The 22502-nt window shown below is 38.3% G+C and overlaps 1 protein-coding gene across 1 annotated transcript; it reads left to right on the plus strand.

Moving 5' to 3' along the window:
- Nucleotides 1–1199: 1199 nt before the first annotated feature.
- AMACR (alpha-methylacyl-CoA racemase) lies at nucleotides 1200–21482 on the plus strand. The gene is made up of 5 exons (XM_026865532.1): nucleotides 1200–1540; nucleotides 4059–4202; nucleotides 6553–6713; nucleotides 11882–12068; nucleotides 20478–21482. The coding sequence occupies exons 1-5, from the start codon at nucleotides 1291–1293 to the stop codon at nucleotides 20885–20887; spliced, it is 1152 nt and encodes a 383-aa protein (XP_026721333.1). The 5' UTR covers nucleotides 1200–1290; the 3' UTR covers nucleotides 20888–21482.
- The last annotated feature ends 1020 nt before the right edge of the window (nucleotides 21483–22502 follow it).

Genomic DNA, 22502 nt, shown 5'->3' on the forward strand with positions numbered 1-22502 from the left:
CTGGCAGTATAGCAGTGGATTCAATCAGTGCCTGCATTACAGGACCAGGACTTGGAAAATAAAGGGGTATTCTGGCAACAGACCTCTTCTGTTTGTTATTGCACAGTTAGAACAAATTCTGCATTCATATTTGCAGCCTTTACACATTTTTGTGGTCCAACTAATTTAAAGAAATAAATAAAATGAGCATGGAATTGATTTTAAGGGCCTCTTTGCTGTCTCCTACCTGGTAACCTGAAATACTGGTAAATTTGAAAAGCTGTGTGTTAATGCAATGCCTGTTTCATCACCTCTTCCAGATGGATGTCTTTTCCTGTGAGCAGCCTAAACAAAAACAAGACGACCAAGGCCTCCAGTCAAACATGGCTGCTTTTCTGGCAGGCTGCATTAAAAGAGCAACTCTGCATGAATGCGGGCTTTATGAAACCTCGTTTGATTTAACCAAACACAAACCCCTGTGCTCAGCGCAGGGGAAACTGGAGCCATTTCTGGCCAAAGCTCCACCACACTGCTGGCCAGGCAGAAGGCTGCCGGGCTGATGGCCTCCATTGTGAGTCTTCCCTTTGTGGCACCACTGGGCTGATGGCTCTGCACGGGTGTGCTGCAAGCATCAAGATCTTGATTAAAGTTTGTATTTATTTAAAATCCCCGTGACATACTTTCCACAAGCTGCTGTTCCAGCCCTGTCCTAATCAGATTTATCAGGGACTGTTTAAGATGTTGCTACTGCAGCTGCAGGCTTTGCCCCTTCAGGAGAGGCTACAGCTGCTGTAGCAGGAGCAACAGATCCAGATAGCCCAGTTTAAAGGCACATCTGGTGCTACTAAGCAGCTTTAATGAGCTCTTCTGCGAATATCCAAGAATGTGACCCAGAAAGGCAGATGTGTGTGCAGGTTTGGACCGCCCGTGGCAGCCCCAGCACAGGCTGCACAACCGGCACTGCTATCAGCCACCCTGTAATAGAGGACGGCTGGTACTGGGGAGGTTTTCCGCAAACTAGCTGCTGATTTTCACATACTTTGCTGCCTGCCCGACGCCCGGCAGCGAGAGAACGGCCATCTCCTGACTAAAACGCCATGCGGAGGGGCACCGGGGCGACCCTCGGCGTAAGACGCACCAGGCCGCGCTCAGGAGACGGGGCCGAGGACCGGGAGGGAGCCGTCAGGCCCCGGGAACCGCGGCCAAGGCGAAGAGCGGAGGCGTGCGCGTCACCGGAACCGTTCGTGCGTCGGCGGCGACCGATGATATATCGGCGCGGGTCGATATTTCGGCGCTCGGCAGGCGGCGGCCATGGCGCTGAGCGGGGTGCGGGTGCTGGAGCTGGCCGGCCTGGCGCCGGCGCCGTTCTGCGGCATGATCCTCGCCGACTTCGGGGCCCGGGTGGTGCGGGTGGACCGGATACCCCAGTCCGCCGTGGCCACCGACGTGCAGGCCCGCGGCAAGCGCTCCATGTTGCTCGACCTGAAGCGACCCCTGGGCGCCGCGGTGCTGAGGCGGCTGTGCCGCGGCTCGGACGTGCTGCTCGAGCCCTTCCGCCACGGTGAGGCGGGGGGCTGCGGTGTGGGGCGCGGGTCAGCCTCGGGGAGGTTGTGTGGTGTGCGCCGGAGGTCGGGGGGGTGGCGGCCAGGGGGCCGCGGGGTGCGGTGCTGAGGGGCTCGGGTCAGTCTGTGACCTCTTGTAGTGCACAAAGTGGGAACAGAACAGCGTCGTGTTGCTTCGTGTGACTGGGTGAGAAGTGCTGTGGCACGGACCGGAGTTCGTGAAAGTCAGCAGCCCGGCAACACCACAGGGAAGGAGAAGCCGTGGAAGGTGCTCAGCCGGGACCTTGCTCCACTGACTGAGGCGCTGAACAGATAGTTCTGGATGGCAGCAGAGGGTGTCTGAGCTGAGGACTCATGCACGAGCTTGGGCGTCAGTCCTGCAGTGATTTCTCAGGCTTGCTGATGTAATTCAAGTCACATTTGTAAAGCTGGCACCTGCGTAAGATGTAGCAGAGTGTTGGTCTAAGTCTCAGAACTTACGATTTTTCTGAAGACAACAGATCTAACATGCTGTCTTTGTTTATAAACCATACACAGGCAGTCATCTGGTGCTCACACACAGGCTATTTCATTATCTGTAGGGAGAGGCGCTCGGAAGACCTCGCGATGTACGGGAAGAATAGGGAACCAATCAAACATGCCAAAGAAGAATGTTACCAAAACACAGCCATGCTTAAGGTGGATCCCTTTAAGGAGCATATATAAGGCAATTGCACAGCTAGTAAGTTGAACAAGTAGCAGCCATCATATTGGTGTCTGTGCTTTTGTTCCCGCGAAGGTTTTAACCTCCTGCAAGGGTTAGCTGTGATCTGAGTGCTGCATTTCTGTGGATTGGCAGGTAGAAAAAGACAGCTCATGCCTTACCACAACAATTATACCTCCTGTTCCTTGAGGATGCTGTTCTGTTGTCAAGACGGTCAAGAAGGCCAGGTTGGACAGGGCACTGAGCAACCATATCTAGTTGAAGATGTCTGCTCATTGCAGGGCAGTTGGACTAGATGACCTGTACAGGTCTCTCCCAACCCAAACTGTTCTGTGATTCTATGATCATGCCTCAGTGAGGAGCTGGCTGAAGTGTTCAGGGGTTCCTGCAGTCAGTTTTAGAAATAGAAGGCTGTAGCAGTTAAACATCCCACATCACAAACAAATTACGTATTCTGTGTCACAGATAATGCTTTTTCATTCTGAAAACAGTTTTATGATTGTCATGTTTTTTTACCTTAAGAGTTTTTTGTTTTGTTCCTCAGAAGCTGTGCAAACAAAACTAAGACATTAAATTCCATTCTTCACTGTAGCTAGTTTCTTATTTAATTTGTGCTTTTTCGTATCATAGAAATTTCCGTTTTCTTTAGTTTTAAAAGCACTTTTTTTTTTTTTTTTGAAGTATGGAAATGCAGGTAATCTTGTAAGTAAACACCAGGTTTTATGGGCCTGTAACTGAACTATGAAAATCTGTGATCCAGCATGAAGCTGGTGTGAACCAGTAAGAAGATGAGAGCCCAAGTGGCAGCAGAGTTTCTCTTTTCACTTGTCCTTTTGAAATTCTTGCTCTTTATCAAATTTCACTGCTTTCTTCATGGCATTAATCACTTGCCACTGCCCAGTAAGTAACACGATAGAAATAGATCTTAGGAATTTGAAGGTTTAGTAATAGTATGGACTAGTCCATGAAACGAGTTGCGGTAATAGATTCTGGGGCAGAATAGCCATTGAAATTACATTACCCATACCCCTCCAGAATGCGTCTCCCTGCAGTGCCAGTATAGACTGTAGAGCATAGTTTAACCAAGCTCCACTGACCCAATAAAAATTCATAATTTATCTGCAACTTGAATTTTCTTCTTTTAAAACCCACTGTTTTAGAACTGCAAGATCAAAATTTTAGCCTTGATTGCTATAAACCCATGCTGACCAACTTACATTTCACTGATGTCTAAAAGTTCCTTATTCTCTGCATTACAAAAAGAACCCATTTTCTTCTGTGCAGTTGTTGCAGATCTGTTGTGGACTAGTGGCATGATCCATTTGCATCAGTGAGTTAAAGGACAGAGGAACACATGGGGTACTGAGAGGCTAATAAGGGTGAGGAAAGAATATTCTAGTGAAAAACTGAAGCAATTGCAGGTCATTTTAATGTGGAATCCAGAAGAATTTGCTTTCTTTTGGTTTTTTTCCTCCCCCAAGCCTTTGGTAGCTTTCTGTCCCATTCAGCAGTACAGGGATTATAGCAAGCTGTCTGGCAGTCTTTTGGGGAAGTAAAACTGGAAAAAAAGCTGAAAAAGAAGGGACCTTAGAACTTTATTTCCACTTAATTGGCTTGTATTCAAAATGTATGCAGTATGTTGGCAATTTCTAACATTCTGGCTTTTCACACTGTAATATAGATCCTGAATTACAATATATTACTTCATAAATTGCAATTCAGTTCTGTTGTATAATTTAACTTTGAATCATATATATTTTGAATCTTATTAAAAATAAATGTGAATTAGCATTCTGTGTCTTTGTCTTTTTAAGGTGTCATGGAAAAACTGGGACTTGGTCCAGATGTCCTTCTGCAGGAGAATCCCAGACTCATCTATGCTAGACTTACTGGATTTGGCCAGTCTGGAAAATATGCCAAGTCTGCAGGTCATGACATCAATTATTTGGCTTTGTCAGGTAGGCTGTTGAATTTCCTGTCAAATAAGGTTTTTTCCCCACTTAAATCAAGACTCAGGAATTAATTGAAAGGTTATTTGCAGATAGCTCAAGTTACCTGGGGTGCAGTCTGATGAAATAGCTGAGCAGATCTGAATAGTTTCTGTGAAAGGAGGGTTTTCTTCTCCTGTGTGCTTCCCCCTGCTCCTTTCTCTTAAGTCAGCTCTGGTACTTCCTTAACCCCTCTGTTAGCTCCCTCACAATTCAAAAACTGGGCAGGAGAAATAAGGATGTTTTTCTGCCATATTATTGAGGTGAAGCAGTCCATTAAGGGATCCAACAAAAATAAAAAGTCAAAATAGGAAAGGAGGAACATGGACTGCACGGGTTTTTCATTTTGGCAGCAGTAGTGAGCTGTTAGACTGGATCAGCATGTCTTCTCAGGCTACACAGTATTTTCCTTCCTTTGTACTATTTTATCTGAATTAAGTTTTTCTCTTTGAAGAAGGACTGAAGTTTTCATGCATTTTTGTCTTTCTTCAGGGCCTCTCTCGGGAAAACCTTATATTCAAAATCCCAAAGGGTCTACACATTATTTTGCATGTCTGTGAGCAGCTTTTTTTGAGTGAAGAAAAACTAGGCAGCCTAAGCCATTTGAGCTCTTGTGCCTTTCCACTGCAAATATCTCTCCATTGATACCAATCAAAAGGAAACCAGGCTTAAAATAAAGTGGTAATGCTGTTTCCTTAAGGTGATGTAGACAGTATGCTGGTTGTAAGTGTCACAATTCTACAACTATGTAGTAATAAACAGTAACAAAATTACCCAACTCTGGTGATAGCAGTTGGTGTCATGCATGGCCCAGCTACTGCTGTTCACACTTCTGCTGCTGCTTCTCTGAGCCTGCAAGGGAGGTGCAGAAGTGGCCCAAAGCTTCTTGTCTTCCCGCTGGACACAGCATTTCTTTTAGTCCCAGCAAAGGGCCAGAGCAGAGGCACTGCAAATGGGGGGATCTGGTATCACCTACTATGGGGGTCATTGTGTTGTGGAATTAAGTTTCTTCAGGGATGGGTTCAGTCTTTATGTAAGATTGTCAAAATACAAAAAAGAGAAAAGAAAGAGTGCCTTGTTTGAAACACTTTTGACTTCATATCAGATGATTTTAAAAGTTTTTTTATTTTTTATTGGCATAGGGAAAATAACAGTACAGAAACAGTATAGTCCATCTCTACCTTAGATTGTAGTACTTCTGTTCACAAAAAAGTGTTTTTTTCTCAGGAGCTGATTTAATCAGTAGTATTTTGGTTAGTGCTATCTTCCTAAAATCATTTTGCTTGAAATTTCACAGTCAAGTTTTTATCCTTATTTAAAAGAAGCACAGGACAAGGTGTTTGGGAGGTATCATTCCTCAAAATGAGATCTCATATTCTGAGAGTTTTCCTGATGAGCATTGCCTTTTTTCTTTAACTAAAGTCACTTGCGTGGGAAACTCCAGGTACAAGTTAATATGTTAATCTGCCTTTAGGCTGTTAAAAGTGAGATTTCAGTCAGGAACAGGGCTTTATGCTATCACTACAGGGTCTGGAAACTTCTTTACAGTGTGCACTCAGAAAGTGCATTAGACTGTTAGCTAACTAAACAGGCCATCAGAGTCATGCAGTTCTCAGGCAATTTTGACCATGTATGCTTCAAGTCTCAGATCTTAGACTACAGGCATAGGAGAAATATGAACATACCGCAGTTTCTTGCCTGCCCAAAGGGAATCACTATGAGGGAACTACAGAGTAAGGTGACAGTAAAGAGGTTGTTCAGGATGGCAGAGAAATGCTAACAGATGCAAAGCTCTTTCTGAAGTAAACTGGCTTAGCCTTTGCTCTGTTCTCTTTCATTTCTACATAATTACTGGCATGAACATAGGTTCCCCGTGTCTGTTGTATGCAATCAGAAGTAATCTTTCAGTGTTATTCACGCATTCTTCTTATACACAAAGTTGGTTTTTTTTTTCCAAAAGGTATTTGAAGAGGGAGGATAGGACAGAAGTCTAGTTTTTGGTGGAAAAATCCTTTGTTATAATATTTTTTGGATTAAATTTGTCCCTATATAGCTAAATTATCAATGGTTTATCTGTGAGACTTTTGTTAATCTCTTTAATTAAATGCATCTTCACTGGTGAGATCTCATATATTCTATTTTTTTGTGAATTAAAGAGTAAATACTTGCTATGACACAGCCGACTAGAGACAGAAAACTGTTAGTAGAAGTTTTCTTTATCCCTTGTTTGAAAAGAATGAAACTTTAATTGTAGAAATGTAGAAATTAACATTTATAATTAATTTTATACTTAGGTTTGCTTTGTTTGCTTTACTGTCAGGAGTGCTATCTAAGCTGGGTAGAAAAGATGAAAATCCTTATGCACCTGTAAATCTTCTGGCGGATTTTGCTGGTGGAAGTGTCATGTGCGCATTCGGCATTGTTACAGCACTTTATGAGCGTACCAGATCTGGCAAAGGCCAGATCATTGATGCAAGTATGGTAAGTTTGGTCTAAAGGTAGGTGGGGTTTCTTAGGTTTGCTTGTTTGGATTACTTTCCCAGTCTCAGTGTGTAAAATGGAGGAAATAGCAGCTTTTTTGTAAGATTTAAAATTGATAACTTGGTCAGGGGAAAGTAAGTAATACATAAAATAGCTATTACTTCATGTTCAAGCAGTTTTTACATATCCCTATTGCCATAACATCCTTCTGACATGGGACATATGGCTTTCCCCCTGTGCCATTCCCTCTCTTTCCTTTTACCAGTTGCCTTCTTCACAAAATATTAGCTGTATATATTTGATGAGTAAGCCTGGTGTGTGAAGTAGGGTATCTAATAAATAATTAACATCATGCATAGCAGCAAACATGAGGATCCTAATAAGATGAAGAATTGCATTAGCTTTATTCAAGATACATCTGCTTATGAATTTGTGACAGGTCATGTCTTATTAGAAGCACCGTGCCCTCGAATAATTGCGGTGGATTCCAAGAGTTTGCGTTAATGTACCATAAAATAAATGAAAGACTAAATGAGCTTAATATGGATTTTTTCACTGCAAGGCTACTCACTTCCAGAGGAAAAATATATGTTTGCATTTATCTGTGAAACCTATATTATATACAAGTGTTTTTTTTTCTTTCTGTCTCTCCGTTTTTCTTTTTAAAGAGCATTGCAGTTAAAATGAGACCTCTCTTCAAGGTGTTGTGGTACAGTGAAGACTATCATTTGAACTAATATAAATTTGATATATATTGTAATATATGTATAATTGAATGTATAAAAATGTATATAAATATACATTTATACATTTATATGTATATACATTGTTATATATAAAATTAAATATATATTGAAACACATATATCAATATAATTGAAATAATATAAAATGAATCTAAATTGAAAAAAAATATATTGAAGAAAATCCCTTTGAAGAGGTCTTGAAGATAGAAGAATAGCAAGATAAATTAGCTCTATTGACTTGAGAAACTTTTTGGCAAATTCACATGACATTCTTAGAAAACTGTCCTACATTAAAATTCTGTGGGATCAGTGCAAAACTGATTGTTTTAAACACATTTGCAAAAATGTTTTTAGCCTGACAATAGTTATTAGTAGTTGATTGTCAAAGTGAAAAACTTATCAAATGGAGTTCTGCAGATTGTTGTTTTGTTTTCAGTGTTTTCTCCAATAAGCTGAATAATGGATGAGTGATTGTGTTTAGTAAATTTACAGATGATAATATGTGTGGGAAGAACTACAAGTGTGTTGGACATTTGGATTAGAATTAAAAATGACCTTTTCAAATTGGAGAAATGACATGAAAAAAATTGGCTGAAATTTATGGAGACCAATGGTCTGTAGTCCTCTTAGGCAAAAACAATTAGCTGCACAAATGCAGTATGAGAACAATTGACTACAAAGCAATCCTGGGGTTTGTAGTAGTCACAAGCTGAACATGAGTCTACAATATCATGCTGTTGTAAAACACATACACACTGTATTAGGATGTATAAGCAGGAAATAGAGCCAGCAAAGTTTCTGAAGTAATTCTTCTAACCTATTCAACATTTATAAGGCCTCAGGAAAATACTGTTTCTGATGCTGGCCATCACCTTTCCAAAAAAATGACCGATTTGAGGGAATCTGAGAAACACCAAAAAAATTATGTGAGTCTGAAAATACGACCTACAAAGAAAAACTGAAGGATTTTTGTATATTTCTGAAGCAGAAACTGTGGAGAATTGTGGCAAGTCTTCAAATATTCAAAAAGACATTTCTTGAAGTTTAGAGTATTACCTTATTTCACTATCGGTAGTTTAAGTCATTAAAAGAATTTGTTAGAGAAGAATCATTGTAAGTCCGCTAATGTCCTGATGAGATCTGTGGCCCATTGGAAGTGGAATGTGTATAGGTTTTTGTGGTTTTAAGACATCAAAACTTCTTTCATTTTTTTTCTTGTCTCAATATAATTGTGGAATTTACAGTTCCCTGCTGATGTTCCTGGTGTCCTGTGAAATAGATGTAATATTGTCCAGTGTCACAGCCTATTTTGTTACGTTCCTTTCACCTGAACAGACTTCCAGTGAGACAACTGATGAATACCATACATGCATCATCAACAAAGACAGTTAAATAGACTGGGTTGGTGACCCTGTTTTTATATCTAAGTTTGTTTCATGGAGGTAGATATTTTTAAAAGCACAATACCACAGCATTTCAACTGTCATTTCATTTTAACATTATTTTTTGTTTAATAGCCCTGTTACTTAAGTTGTTGTACAGTTTAGGTAGTCTCAGTGTTAACAGCTCTGACATGTGGTGGAATTTTCTGTGGTAGAATAGGGAGAATTAATTTCTTTTTTCACAGCTTTGTGTCATCAGGATTTCTGATATTGAGTTTTCATCTTCATGGATTGTTTTACTCACCACTTGTTTATTTTTTTCTTTTACTGTAATGTCTATTTTTCAGAAGTAATGTAAAAAAAATATTTCTTGTCTTTGAGGTTAGTACTTCTGAATTGAGATTCAAATTTTTGTGATAGAAGAATTTGTTATTTATCTTTTATTTCTAATTACTATACTGAAAGCTGAAAAATGCTTTGAGTGCATTCTTATGATCAGTGATACACACATGAGAAACCCTTCTAGTTACTGAAACTGAACTGGTACAAGAAGAGATTAGGATCAGGCCAAGGGCTAGATTTGCATCATGTGTACACAGTGTCCAGTGTTATTTTTGCACTGAATAAAAAGTAGACACCAGGGTTTTGTTTCCAGGTATCTGCCTCAGAAGAATTAAATGCCTGGTCTGAATTGTTTCGTGTTAGTTGCTGTCTCTTCTCACTGACTGTATAGGGATTATGGGTATCTTACAGTGAGCCATATAGTTTCTGCATGCTGAGTAGGATGTGGAGTGGACACTGCAATATGATGCAGTAGGCACGCTTGTACATCCACACTGGAACAGAGGCATGTGAATCAGGGCCACACTTTAGGTTCACTCCAAAGTCAGACACCAAGTCTTCTGCTGATGGTAGGCATCTGACCAAACATGACTCACTCTTTGTGAAAAGATAGCCACAGTAGAAGATGGTGGTAGTTATCACTTGCATAACAGTCTCATGGCAAGAGCATTTAGCTGTCCAGCGGAAGACTGGCCTTCCAGGTTTTTCTCAGCCTGGAGGTATTTAAAACCAAAACTCCCACATTGTAGAGGCATTCATCAGTCACGAGGGTAAAGATTAGGTTGGTGTGGGTTTGTTCTCAGTTTTGTTTGAACGGCTTCACTCTGCAGAAGGAACAGAAGACTCATGGAGCAGACAGGTCACCCAGCAGGGTGATGCCTCTGGATTCTTGTTCTGCTTCAGAGTCTGCTGATGCTTTTATCTTGAGGGAGCCATTAAGTGAAACACATAACTGTTACTGTAATCATTCTGCAATTATGGCTAAGTGGAGTCTCCCCATGTTGTCCTTTTCACGTTTTGAAAGAAAGTGACTACATTAGTGTGTGTGTAGTGTTATCTGAGCAGACCTTCGGAGGTTTCGTGAAGATGTTAGACACATTTTCACTTGCCTCTGAATTGCAGTGGGTCTCAGGCATAAAGTAGCTGTCCAGTTGTGCAGCCAGGGATATTTTTAAAGTCCCTATACTAGTCCAAAACAGATGTGCCATTTTAAGTGTTTCCAGGGGAAGTAGCACTATGCATAGGTATTGCACGTAGTTCCGTCAGTACCAAAATCTAATTTGCAGTTAGAGTTTATTCTGATATTATCCACATATATTATTATCCTCACTTCCAGTGGTTTCTGTGTATTTTTGTTAATATGAGCAGTGGAAGATCAGATCATTAGTAAAGCAAACACTACTTTGATATTCTTGCAGTCATTTTGTAAACATGTAAATTAAGGTATACATGATTTCCTCATATGAAGGTACTTTAATTGACTGTAAAATATGACAAGCAGGACAGATGAATTCTTGTCCTTGTGGTGGTATGTGAGAAAGAGGCCGAGTAATACACATTAAATGAAGGACACCATGACTGCATACTGCAAAGATTTGTGTGTTTTAAATTCTTGCTTAGAAAGGTAGAAACTAATAGATCTTTCCATATGAAAATTCGTAGCTTTTTAGTTTTGTACAGTCTCTGTGGTTCTCTCTCTAGACAATATTGGGTTTATTTTACACAGCTGAAAATGCATGAATCAAAATGATATGCAAAATGATACAGCTCAGATTTTTCTCTCTTCTACTGGCTTGTTTCCAACCATATGCTGTTACTGCCTCATTTTCTCTTACAGTTTTTATAATGCAGTTGGAAGAAAATGGATTCTGCTGGTGAGCAAAACTAGTATGTGATCTTGCTTAGAAGGACTGGTAGAAGCTTGATAATTGTTGAAAGGCTGAAGAAACTGAATTTTCATCTGGCTGTACTCCACATAGCCAAAATTTTAACTTCCAAATTGGAACAGGATTAACTGTGTTTTCTAGTGCTGTATTCATCAGACACTTAACTATTTAGAGATTACCTTGCTAGGTCTATGTACCTGTCAGTGATGACAGTTGGAGAATTTTTGTTTTAACTTACTGATGGAGATGTGCTTCCCAGTTCCTATGGTATAACAGAGCTTTAACCTTTGTTTTCAGTTTTATTCTAAAAATAGCGGTCATTTTCTGATCTGCAAATTCGAAGAAGTTAATGTTGAGATAAAAATTTGACACATATAGGACTGGTATAGGCATCCTGATTTCCAGAGGTTTAGAAGGCTCGACAGCTGTCAGATACTTAATGTTCTGTGGAGCTAAGAAGCTTGTCTTAAAATTACTTACATTGTTTTTGTGAACTCCTAATTATTATAAACTTGCTAAACTGTAAAACTTTGTGCATTGAACATGTGTTATCCATCTGAAGCTACATTTTTACTTTTATGCTCCTTCTTTAATTCTAGATGATTTCAAATATGCTATATAAACGGTAATTGAAAAATTTAAGAAATTAAAACTGCTTATCAGAGATTTTGTTATTAAAAATCTTTACAAAGGACAGAACTGGTAGTAGTTTTTTGCTGTTTTGTTTTATGTAGAATTAAGGTAACATGCCAAGTAATTTGCTGAAGCTGTTTGGTTTTGTTTTGGTTTTTTTTTTTCCTGTAAAACTTCAAGGTAGAAGGAGTAGCATACCTAAGTTCTTTCCTGTGGAAATCACAAAGTTTGGGACTTTGGAACAGACCTCGAGGTGAGAACCTGCTGGACGGTGGTGCACCTTTTTGTGAAACCTACAAGACCTCTGATGGAAAATTCATGGCTGTTGGTGCCCTTGAGCCTCAATTCTATGAACAGTTCATAAAGGGTAAGTAGCTTGGAGCAGTTGTTTCACATCAGCAAAGCATGACTGAATGAACTCTTCAAGTACTTGGTTTTGATTCATGACATTGGCTATGTTAATTTCTTTGCAAAAGCCAAACACTTCTTGAAAATAATTGTCTAGTAGTGTAGCAGTTTAGTTGACTTTCTTCTTCTAGCAATTGAATTCTTTCTTTTTCATCCCTTCGTCACTTTACCCTCAGAAAATACCCTTAAATTACAGGTTTTCTTCTGGAGTTATGGTAATAGTAGTCTGTGATATGGCTGGAGCACTAAACAACTACTTTTGGAAACCGCTTTTTTTCAAGGGATTGTGAACATACTTTAAAAAGAAGAACTAATTCTTTGGTGTTGCAAAGAAAATTTCAAGCAATTTCAGTTATTTGTGCTATATTTTTTTAAAAAATGTTTCTTGATAGAATGGAATTTTTCTAGAAGCAAAGTCAGCTTTATAAATTAATTTCCACCACACAATTTCAGCTTTTAGTGGCAAGCTATGGATGTAATTTTTGTATTTGACTGAAGACTCTTTAAATATCACTGTTAAATATGATTTACCTATTTGAGAAATTAGAATGGGTCATGCAAAATAATTTTATGAAGTTAAACCAGAAGTTTGCAGGTGCCTCTCTACCTTTAATCTGTGTGCTTCAGGCTTTTGATTAGATGTGCTTTTAGCTTCTTACTGGTTATTTTAAAATAATTTATTCTGTTGTGCTCCTTTGGTAGATTATTATGCTTTTCATACAGAATTTATGAAAATATAAAAAAATTCATAAAAGAATTTGGTATTTATTCTCTTTCCGTTATTCCAAATATGAAGCATATAAAAAATTTTCAGTTTAATTTTAGTTTTGCTCAATGAGCAGAAGGAGTACCAAGGAAGGGTGTACATGAGGTGGATGTACCCAGTATTATATGAACCACTTTTGTATGTGCATTACTTACATGAAGTAAATCTTTGCCAAGTGAGGATGGTAGTGTTGTAGCTCCATACTCTTGATCAGTCTCTCCCCACTGATTATTCTTTGAGTGTATCATCGATACATGTACAGGTTTTGGCTGGGATAGAGTTAAATTTCTTCATAGCAGCTTGTATGGGGCTGTGTTTTGGGTTTGTGCTGAAAATAGTGTTGATAGCACACTGATCTTTAGGTATTGCTGAGCAAAGCTTACACATCATTACTTTTGTGCTCCTCACACTGCCCTGACAGTGACTAGGCTGGGGGTGCACAGGAATCTGGGAAGGGGACACAGCCAGAACAGCTGACCCCAACTGGCTGAAAGGATACTCCATACCATATGATGTCATGCTCAGCAATAAATGGGGGTGGGGGGGAGGCTGACAGGGGGACCACTGCTTGAAGACTGGCTGGGCATCGGTCGGTTGATGGTGAGCAGTTGTTTTCATTTGCATCACTTGTCTTTCTTGAGTTTTATTTTCCTCTCTCTTTGTTATTACTTTTTTCCTTCTTTACCTTACAGTTTTAAAAATTATTATTATTGTTTGTAATATTAAACTGTTTTTATCTCAAACCATGAGTTTGTTCCTCACTTTTACCCTTCCAGTTCTCCCCCCCATCCCACAGCGGGAAGAGGAGTGAGTAAGCAGCTGTGTGATGCTTAGTTGTTGGCTGGAGTTAAACCATGATGATTCTTATCACAGCCAATTACTGCCAGCTGAGTCCCAATCATCTATGTTGTGCAAACAAGAGCATAGTCAGTGCCAGGGCCTGCACTTCCAGGAATGTTTGAAATTCAGAAGCATGGTAAAATGAAATTAAGGTATAGGGTTGTAAGGTGGGGTATGCCTATGAGCAGGATTCCAAAGAGAAATCTTTTTCTATACACTTCAGCTTTGTTCTTTTGCAGCCTGTGGTGCTCCTAAAGTTCTTGCACATCTGTGGGTGTAAATGGCTGCTTCTCTATGTAGTTTAAAAAGGGCTGTGCAGTTGTGTAGAATAGCCATATTGGTACATGCTGATACATGAAACATGTCAGACAGGCTCCTGGAGACTCTCAGGAACATGTCTAGCATTATGTGCTGTCCTGAGATTAGATGTCAGGTTTGGAAGAGCCATTTTGGAAGAGTCAAGTTTTGGCTGAAGAGGCTGGTACTTTGTCCCTCATTGTTCTGACAATAACTTGTTTGCGAACTCCAGGTCTAAGCTACACAGTTGTGAAAAAGAAAGCATAGTCGATTATTCCATACTTTGCATTTCTTTGAAATGTTATTCTCATCCAATCCCTTAAGAATTTTTGCTTGCAAGAAATGGAGTTGGAGAGCAAAAATAAATATAAAACTGAATCAAAGTAAAATGTAAGCCCTTTCTCTGGAAGTTTGGGAATTTTGAATTCCAATACATGTCTTCAGGGAGAATGCCTGTATTAAATAAAAAGGAAACAAGAAAAGGATAAAGCTGCCTACTCAAATACCCATATGTTTGCCTTAAAGTGATCAAACACTGGCCTGCAGTATTCATGGCTGCAGTATTTTATTCTTCTCCAGAGGTAAGTTGAATAGTGCTTATTTTTAAGCTATAGGAGTGGGATGGCATCTGTATTTGTTCAAAAAGAAAACAAGTTCTGCAGTTAATAGAATCTGGTCTTGTTTGTCACTACTCTTCTCTCAACCAACCAGCCAGCTTATCTAGAATGAATCCAGAGGTCAGGCAATATGACATGATCACTGGCTGGTCTCTGTCTTATTTAGGTAACTCTTTACTGAGGAAAATGCTAAAATTCTGTTTTCCTCTTAGTTGTTTCTCAGAAATTTAGAACATAAAGTTGGAACAACAGCTATGAATTTACCTATCTATATTGGAGCACCCACATTGGAAAACTTTATTTTCATGTTTGAAGGTATTCCTTATGGTTACAATGCACAGAAATGGCTGTTAAAATTGCAGCTGAAGTTTAAAAAACAGTTATTCCACCAGTAAAGAACTGGTGTATCCGTCTGTAAATAGACAACAACTGCATTCACAGCTGTGCTTGTGTTTCAGTCTGTTTCTGTCATATTTAAAAAATCCAATGTACAGACTACAGTCTTCTAAAGAAATTTTGCTTTTTGCCTTTAATTGTATCACAATCTTTGCTTGTTTATAGTCAATAATTTTTCTTTATTTTGTAAAAGTGTGTGGTTTAAAGTATTAGATGGAACTGAAGATTTTTTTCATGATATTGCATCTAAAATAAGTGGTCTTTCTTAATTGCATTTTAGGTGCAAATTATGAATTGCTCAGATTTTCACATAAGAAATACTTATCCCCTTCAGTAGTTAGGTTTCAAGCTTTCTGAAGCAATAGTGTACTAAATTAGAACAGCAGATCCTTCTTGTGTCTTAGGGATTTTTTCCTTTCTGGGATATCTGTTTCAGAAATCTAGTTCATAATTTAAGCCTTTAAATGTTACAGGGAAGAAGCAGCTGCTTGTGAGATTTGTATTGCTTTTTCACAGACCTGAGGAGCTTTGATTTAGGCTGAGTCGTCTGTTCCAGGCATTAATTCCCTGCTTTGAAGTAGTTTTAAAATTATATGTTCCAGTTACAATTTCCGTAATTTTATTTCCTATTTTTTTCACATAATTCTGGTCAGTTCTGCTGGTGAAATATTTGGTGCTGTTCCATATGAAATATATTCAAGTCACTTTATGTCTCTCTGTCCATATTTAGAGAATGAGTTCCTTTTGCCACTCTATAACGAGAACACAAGGGTACAGTTGTTGCAGATGTAAGAGATGGAGATTTAAAGATTGCAGAATTGAGAAAGGGACATGATTTCCGAACCATTTGTCACTGGTCACAGAATTCTGGTTAGCTGAAGAGAAACTTAATTTCTTTTGGTTTGGTTCACTTTAGTGTTTCCCTGCAGAATTAAGAACCCACTACTGGACCAGAGTGCAGTTAATGACATTGTGAGGAAGGTCTGCAGAGGGAAACTAAGTAAGTTTAAGAAAATACAGCATCTTAGTTTGAGAAGATGGTTGGCTTTGTAGATTGTGCTCAGCGGGGAAAATAAAATTTCTGCTTACTACAAATTATGAATTTTTAAGGTCATACGAGAAACTGAAGCTGTATAAAATAGGTATGGTAAATAATTGCTGTAGTACCTGTAGTATAAGGAGTTGTATTTGGGGCTCACTATAGACTATTTACTGTTAACAAACATGCTGTAATCCTCTTGCTTATATACAAAAGTCAGCCAATAAATAACTAAAATGCCTTTGCATCTTACGAAAAATCTGATGTAAGAAACATGTGCTTCTAATGTTAAGTCTCAGTCTTTTAGCAGAAGGAGACAGAGTGTCTTCCAACTGACCTGCAATTTGCTTCTGCAGGTTTCTCTTGATTTTTAGCAATATATACTTAGTATTGTTGTAGCCAGGCTACAAGAGGCGTGCAGAACACGGTAAATTTTGATTGATTCTGTGTTACCATTAAACTCAGTTACATAAGGTGAACTTAGTATAACCTTACATTGATGTAGAAAGCACTAACAGTCACTAAAGTTCTGAACATCTATTTCATAGTACTCCTTTCATATTACTTTGATACTCCTGCATTGTGTGGCTTCTGTTTAAAAAGAAGGGAAAAAATGAGGAAGCTCTTGAAAAATATAGTTTAATCATTATGAAGAATTTCTACACGGCTCTCAGTTTTGTGATTGTAGAGTATTGTGTACTGTATTAAAAATCTGTTAATGTACTGAATTCAATACTGGGTTGTTACTGAGACATGTAAAGTGCACAGTTTCCTCATCACATTTTAGACACCCTCTGTTACACATAATGTTAAGTTTTCCTTGAATTTACTAATTGTGAAAAGCCTTAAACACTGTACAAGTATTGTAGAATGTAAGGTTCTTGCTGCACCAAAACATCTGCAATTGTGGTAATTAAATATGTAAACTTGGTGTACCGCTATGGATGCATTTGCAGCGATGGTCTTGTAGTACTCTGAGCCTGGTCAACCCTTTGCTGAACTGTCACTTTCTAAAAAATGATTTTGTTCTGGAAACTTTGAGCAGAGATTTTGAATATTTACTTTAATGAAAATTCACTGCTATCTTGGAATATTCTAAAGTTCAATTCCCTCTCAGAGCGTGACTGAATTCTATTGAGAGAGAGCAATGACATATACCTCATGGATGTGGTTTGGGCCAAAATTAAGGATTCCCATACTAGATGGTTGTGTTCTGTCATGTTGTGGCAACGTAATTTCAAAATTACTGTGCTATCAACATGTAATTTTGAAAAGAAAAATCAGAAAATTAAAGCAAGCAAGTCCTGAACAAAGCTCTGCTAGGGATCCCAAATGATCTTTTAAAATCATATGGCCGAAATACTGTTTATTTCCAACATACCAGAGCAGCTTCACTCATTTATGTAATGAATTTTACTGTTTTCTCTCTTGAAATATGTGCCTAATTTTACTGCAGTTTGTCTAAGAAGTTCTGTAGAAATAGACATTTCAATTTGTTGGGTTAATAAATGACATGCAGATTTATGTCAAAAAAGCTATAGCATTTAAAGGAGACAAAGCTATATGATTATGAGGAGACATAGTTTTAATTTTTCAAAAATTTCAGAGTTGTGCTAGAGTAGGTTACTGGGCTTTTCTAAACAAAAATCTTTAGATGAAAATTTGAACAAAAAAACTTGGAAACAGGTTGTGATTTCTTTACCAGATATTCTGTATAAAAGATACTTTTCTTCTGATTATGTTGGGTGAAACCTATCATCCTGTGGTATCCTAAATTCTGTGCTGTGTAAGTGTTTCCTTGTTGACTCAGTCACTCCTGCTGTGCACCACAAACAGTTAGCACAGGCTGGAAAATGAGAAGCTATAGTGCTTAAATGCTGTCGGTTCATGCTATTTAAAGTTGAAGTCTTCAGTGGTCAGTGGAAAATGAGCATGTAACATTAAATTCCAGGTTCTGCATATTGTTCTGTTTTGCTAGAGCATGTATGGTTAGGTTCAGCCAACTTTCCATCTGGCATGATCTTCAAATATAATTGTGTAATGGGACAATAATGGTAGAGCTCAGTTCATGTTGAACTGGCTACTGGAACGCAAACCATAATTAATAAGCAAATAAATACTTATGAAGCAATGTTTCCAATTGACGAGATTTCATGCATTGAGATGGAACCTCAGAGAGTGTGTTGCTACTTAGCTTTACTTACTGTGGAAGGTAAATTTGACTAACCTCCTAGTTCTTAAGTAAACTATATAGCATTGTTCATCTTTTAATATTGTACTTTGAACATTAATAATCAAATTAATTTTTAAAGCATTGTTAGCTTCTATTTAATTTGAATGCACAACCGGTATGAGTAATCTTCAGCTGATCATTTTTTAGGATGATATAAATGGTTATGAACACTGGGTTGTAAGTTTAGCGATTTAGTATGTTTAGTGCATGTGACCTGTAACTCAATAAGGATTGATGCTTACCTTGTACAGTCCTTATACTGACATTTGTAGGAGTCTCTCATAAGGTATGACAATGCTTATTCTGACTGTGTTGATTTTTCTTCTGAACATCAACAACTGCACTATGATATTTCTGAGTCTGGAGACTGGCAATTTCTCTGTGTTTTCCTGTGCAGTACTAAAGAAAGATTTCAAAGCATGTATTTGTTTTCAAAGCTACTATTTAAGGATTTTTGATAGTGAAATTCTTAAATGTTATGATAACTTGGGGGAGACTATGAGCCCCAAGAAGTGCGTGTATAATAGTAAAGTCTATGAACAGAAAGAAAGAACTTAAAGAGCAGAAGAATGGACATTATCTCAATTTCTTCTCTCCTTTATGTTTCAATAGCTATGTCTTTTCTTAGGGATAAGGAAGCTGTAGAAATAGAAGATACAGAAAGTTTTTTCTGCCTGTCTACACCTAAAGATTAAGAGGAGTTCTGTGTTAATTTTACTTGTAAACAGGCATCTAGTAGCCAAGCCTGTTAACAGTTGCAAGTCAAATCATCAGTCTGATACCAGATATCCAAAGATAAAAGGGAGAATGCTCAAAGTTTCAATTTTTGCAGAACTCCACATTTTCTCTGCCTTTTATGCAGAGCTCTTAGCAGCTCCCTTTTTTTGTTGTTTGTGAAGCATTATGATAGTTGCTCTCTAGCCTTTCTAATTTCTCACATTAACTTCTTTTTTATCTCTGCTTTTTCTGAATTTTTACTGCTGTATTCATGCTTCTGAATTTCAAGATGTGGCTGTTTGGACAGCCTTCAGTATACCACTTCTGTTTCATATTTTTACCTCTGTTTGTATTATCTTCATTCTGCAAGTGGGGTTTAATTGCCTTTTCTCTTTCTTATTTCTTACCTCCTTTTTGAGATAAACCCTACAAGAAATTATAACAATTCTTGTATCTCCTTGAAGTAGAAGAAAGGAACGGTAGGGAGTGTAGAGAGCAGAATCCTTGAGAACAGAAACAGAGATGGGAAACTGTCTGCACAGGAGAGATGTAAACTCCCCAGTGAGAAGGAAGGTGGTGCTTAGTTAAGACCTAGGGCTTGCCTAGTTCAGGGAATTTTCAGTACAAAGCTTGTGTGTCCATCTTCTGCTCTTGTGTTTTAGAAGGGATGTGTGTATTGCATACCTGTGTGGGCCATGCGACTGATCTTCTGGGAACAGTTCTTCAGCAGTTAGTGAGTGTAACTCACTATGGGTTTAGGTTTTCCAAAAGCTATGAGCTAGCTATGGGCTTCCCTTTTCTAAAAGAGCAGCAGTGGAGAGTTGGAATCTGGGAAGTGTGCTGAAGAAGGGAGGGCAGCAAACACTGCTGGAGTCCTTTTGGAGGGAGGGAGTTGAGAAGCAAGTTAGCCTGCAGACACCCGCAGCTGAGCTACCTCATGTACATCAAGCCTGGGTATATCCATCCACACCATCTTCTCATCACTGGCGTAGAAATAACCCGATCATGTTGGACTTCAGACACTAGCCTGCTGAATGTCCAGCTCCAGCAGATTAACTGGCTTCTGTAAGTATGTTGCTGTAGTCCAAGATCCATTCAGCAGACTTTTGTGTTGCTACTGCCAGGTAGAGAATACAATACCTGTTATAGAAAGATGTTCTCAGGACAAAATGCTGTCCTTAGGCAGCTGCTGCTCTTACGTTTATACAAATAAGTGTTTGTTGTACGTACTTAGTTAAAAGGCTGTAGCTGTTGTGGTTCAGTCAAGTAATAAAACATTTTATTCTTCTGCTCCCTCCTCATAGATAACCTAATAAAGTTTGAAGCGACTTTCAGTTAGTGTGCTCTGCTGTGTTGAACTGCCTACAAAATACTAGCTTCTTGAGGAACATACTTAGTTGTGGGCAGCACTTGGAAATGTATCTAAGCTATACTATAGTTAATCTCTGCTTTTCTCCTTTCAGGTCTTGGGCTAGATTCAGATAAGCTTCCCAGTCAGATGAGTTTCTCTGAGTGGTCAGAAATGAAGAAAAAATTTGCATCCACGTTTGCACAGAAGACACAAGCTGAGTGGTGCAGCATATTTGATGGTACTGATGCCTGTGTGACCCCTGTTTTATCCTTTGATGAAGTTGCCTCACATCAGCATAACAAACAAAGAAATTCTTTTATCAAAAATGATCAGGAAGAGATAAGTCCTAGACCTGCTCCTCTTCTATCAAGGACTCCTGCTGTTCCATCATTTAAAAGAGATCCTTTTATAGGAGAACATACAGAAGAGATACTTCTAGAATATGGATTTACTAAGCAAGAGATTGCTAAACTTTATTCTGATAAAATAATAGAAACCAGTAAACCAAAAGCTAATTTATAATCTCTAACTATGCAGATCAGACATATTTCAGGCTGATAAATTTTTATGCATTAAAATTTAATTATATGACAAATGTTTGCTTGATACTGCTTTCAGATAATTTTTGTAAGTTATTGAAGTTTTAAACTTAAATGAAAACAGTGGAAATTATGTACTTGTGTACCTGGATGACCTGCAGTCTAGAATGATACCAAGATTGTGTTCTGAAGATGTACACAGTTTGCTTAGTAAGCAGCTGTAAATCTTCAAAATGTTTCTTTAAATATCATATCCTCTGAAATGTTTGTTTCTTTTGATTCTTAATTACATCATGGCTTTGTAATAGATGTTGTAATTACATGAAGGCAATACTTTTCATAAAATACAGTTATATCGAAGGGATTTTTTTCTCTATCCTACCATATTAATTCATTTGCCTTATGCCAAAATAATGATCGAAATAATGCTGTTTTCTTATGTGCTGCTGCAGAGTTATTATCATAAAGTAATTCTATTTAATAGCCTGACTACATTTTCTTAATTGCAGTCTCCTGATTATATTACATTTGGAATTTCAGTTTGCCTAGAAAATCACTTCAGAATAAAATTTCTTATTTTAAAATAGCTGCCAAGTATTAATCCTTTCCCCTCTTTTTGGAAAAATGGTAGGCAGCTTAGCTGCACAGGTTTTAAACAATGGTTATGCCATGGTGGTTTTCATTTCCTTCAAAATTAAATTAAACCATCATTTGAAACAGTCTCCTTCAAGGCAAAAGAAAATATGCTTTTAAAAATAATTAGTTATATGGCCTTAACACAGCTTTCTATAGTCTGACATGTCAGGAATTATGATATGAGGAGGTGGGTTTTTTGATAATTTTGTTAGTTTACGTTGCTGAAGATTAGTTTGTTGCTTACAAAGACTTCCAAAGCTGAGATATACTTTGGCTCATTTTACACATATCATGCCCAGAATGTCATCATTATTAGTATAAAAAAATCTTTTACACTCTACCACATAAACATCTGCCTGGAAGCAAGAATTATCTGGTAGGTCCTGACCAATTAGATTAACAGTCAACAGTTATCTTAAATTTCCAGCTAATAATCACTCTAATGTAAATTACTGAATACTATGCACCTTTACAGTAAGATTTGACAATTTGCTTATTCCCAGATGTATCTGATTGTGTTGGTGAGCAATAGACATTGTCAAATGTAATCTCCAGTGCACCATTGACTACAAAATTGGTGAAGTCAACTTAAAAACTCATGTTAACTTCAGCACGGGTTGGATCAGCTACCTCACTCTGGTGGCTAACCTGAAAGGTGCAGTTATGCCGTGTCACTACAGATTTCTTTTAAGGCCTTCTCTTGGCAGGTAAAACTGTCTAAAGAGACCCACAGTGATTCTGATATCCTTTGTTTTTCAGAAACTAAGAAAATAATTGGTTGCATTGAGGGGGGCATGCAGCAGATACAAAAAAATACTCAGGAGTTGCTGTTTGACAGACATCTGTCAAGATTTTTATCTCCCACTAACACTCTAGGGCAATAGGTGGGTTCACTTATCTTCATGAAATGCACTGAGATCCTTTTCTGGGTACATATTACAGATTTTTTTCCCTGTTTGATC

Source organism: Athene cunicularia, assembly GCF_003259725.1.
Source record: "Athene cunicularia isolate RWA chromosome Z unlocalized genomic scaffold, athCun1 chrZ_part1, whole genome shotgun sequence".
In the NCBI taxonomy this organism is placed as follows: domain Eukaryota; kingdom Metazoa; phylum Chordata; class Aves; order Strigiformes; family Strigidae; genus Athene; species Athene cunicularia.

Coding starts and splice junctions, on each gene's coding strand:
- AMACR (XM_026865532.1), top strand. CDS start 1,291: ATGGCGCTGAGCGGGGTGCGGGTGCTGGAGCTGGCCGGCCTGGCGCCG. Junction 1,541..4,058: donor GCTCGAGCCCTTCCGCCACG/GTGAGGCGGGGG, acceptor TGTCTTTTTAAG/GTGTCATGGAAAAACTGGGA. Junction 6,714..11,881: donor AGATCATTGATGCAAGTATG/GTAAGTTTGGTC, acceptor TAAAACTTCAAG/GTAGAAGGAGTAGCATACCT.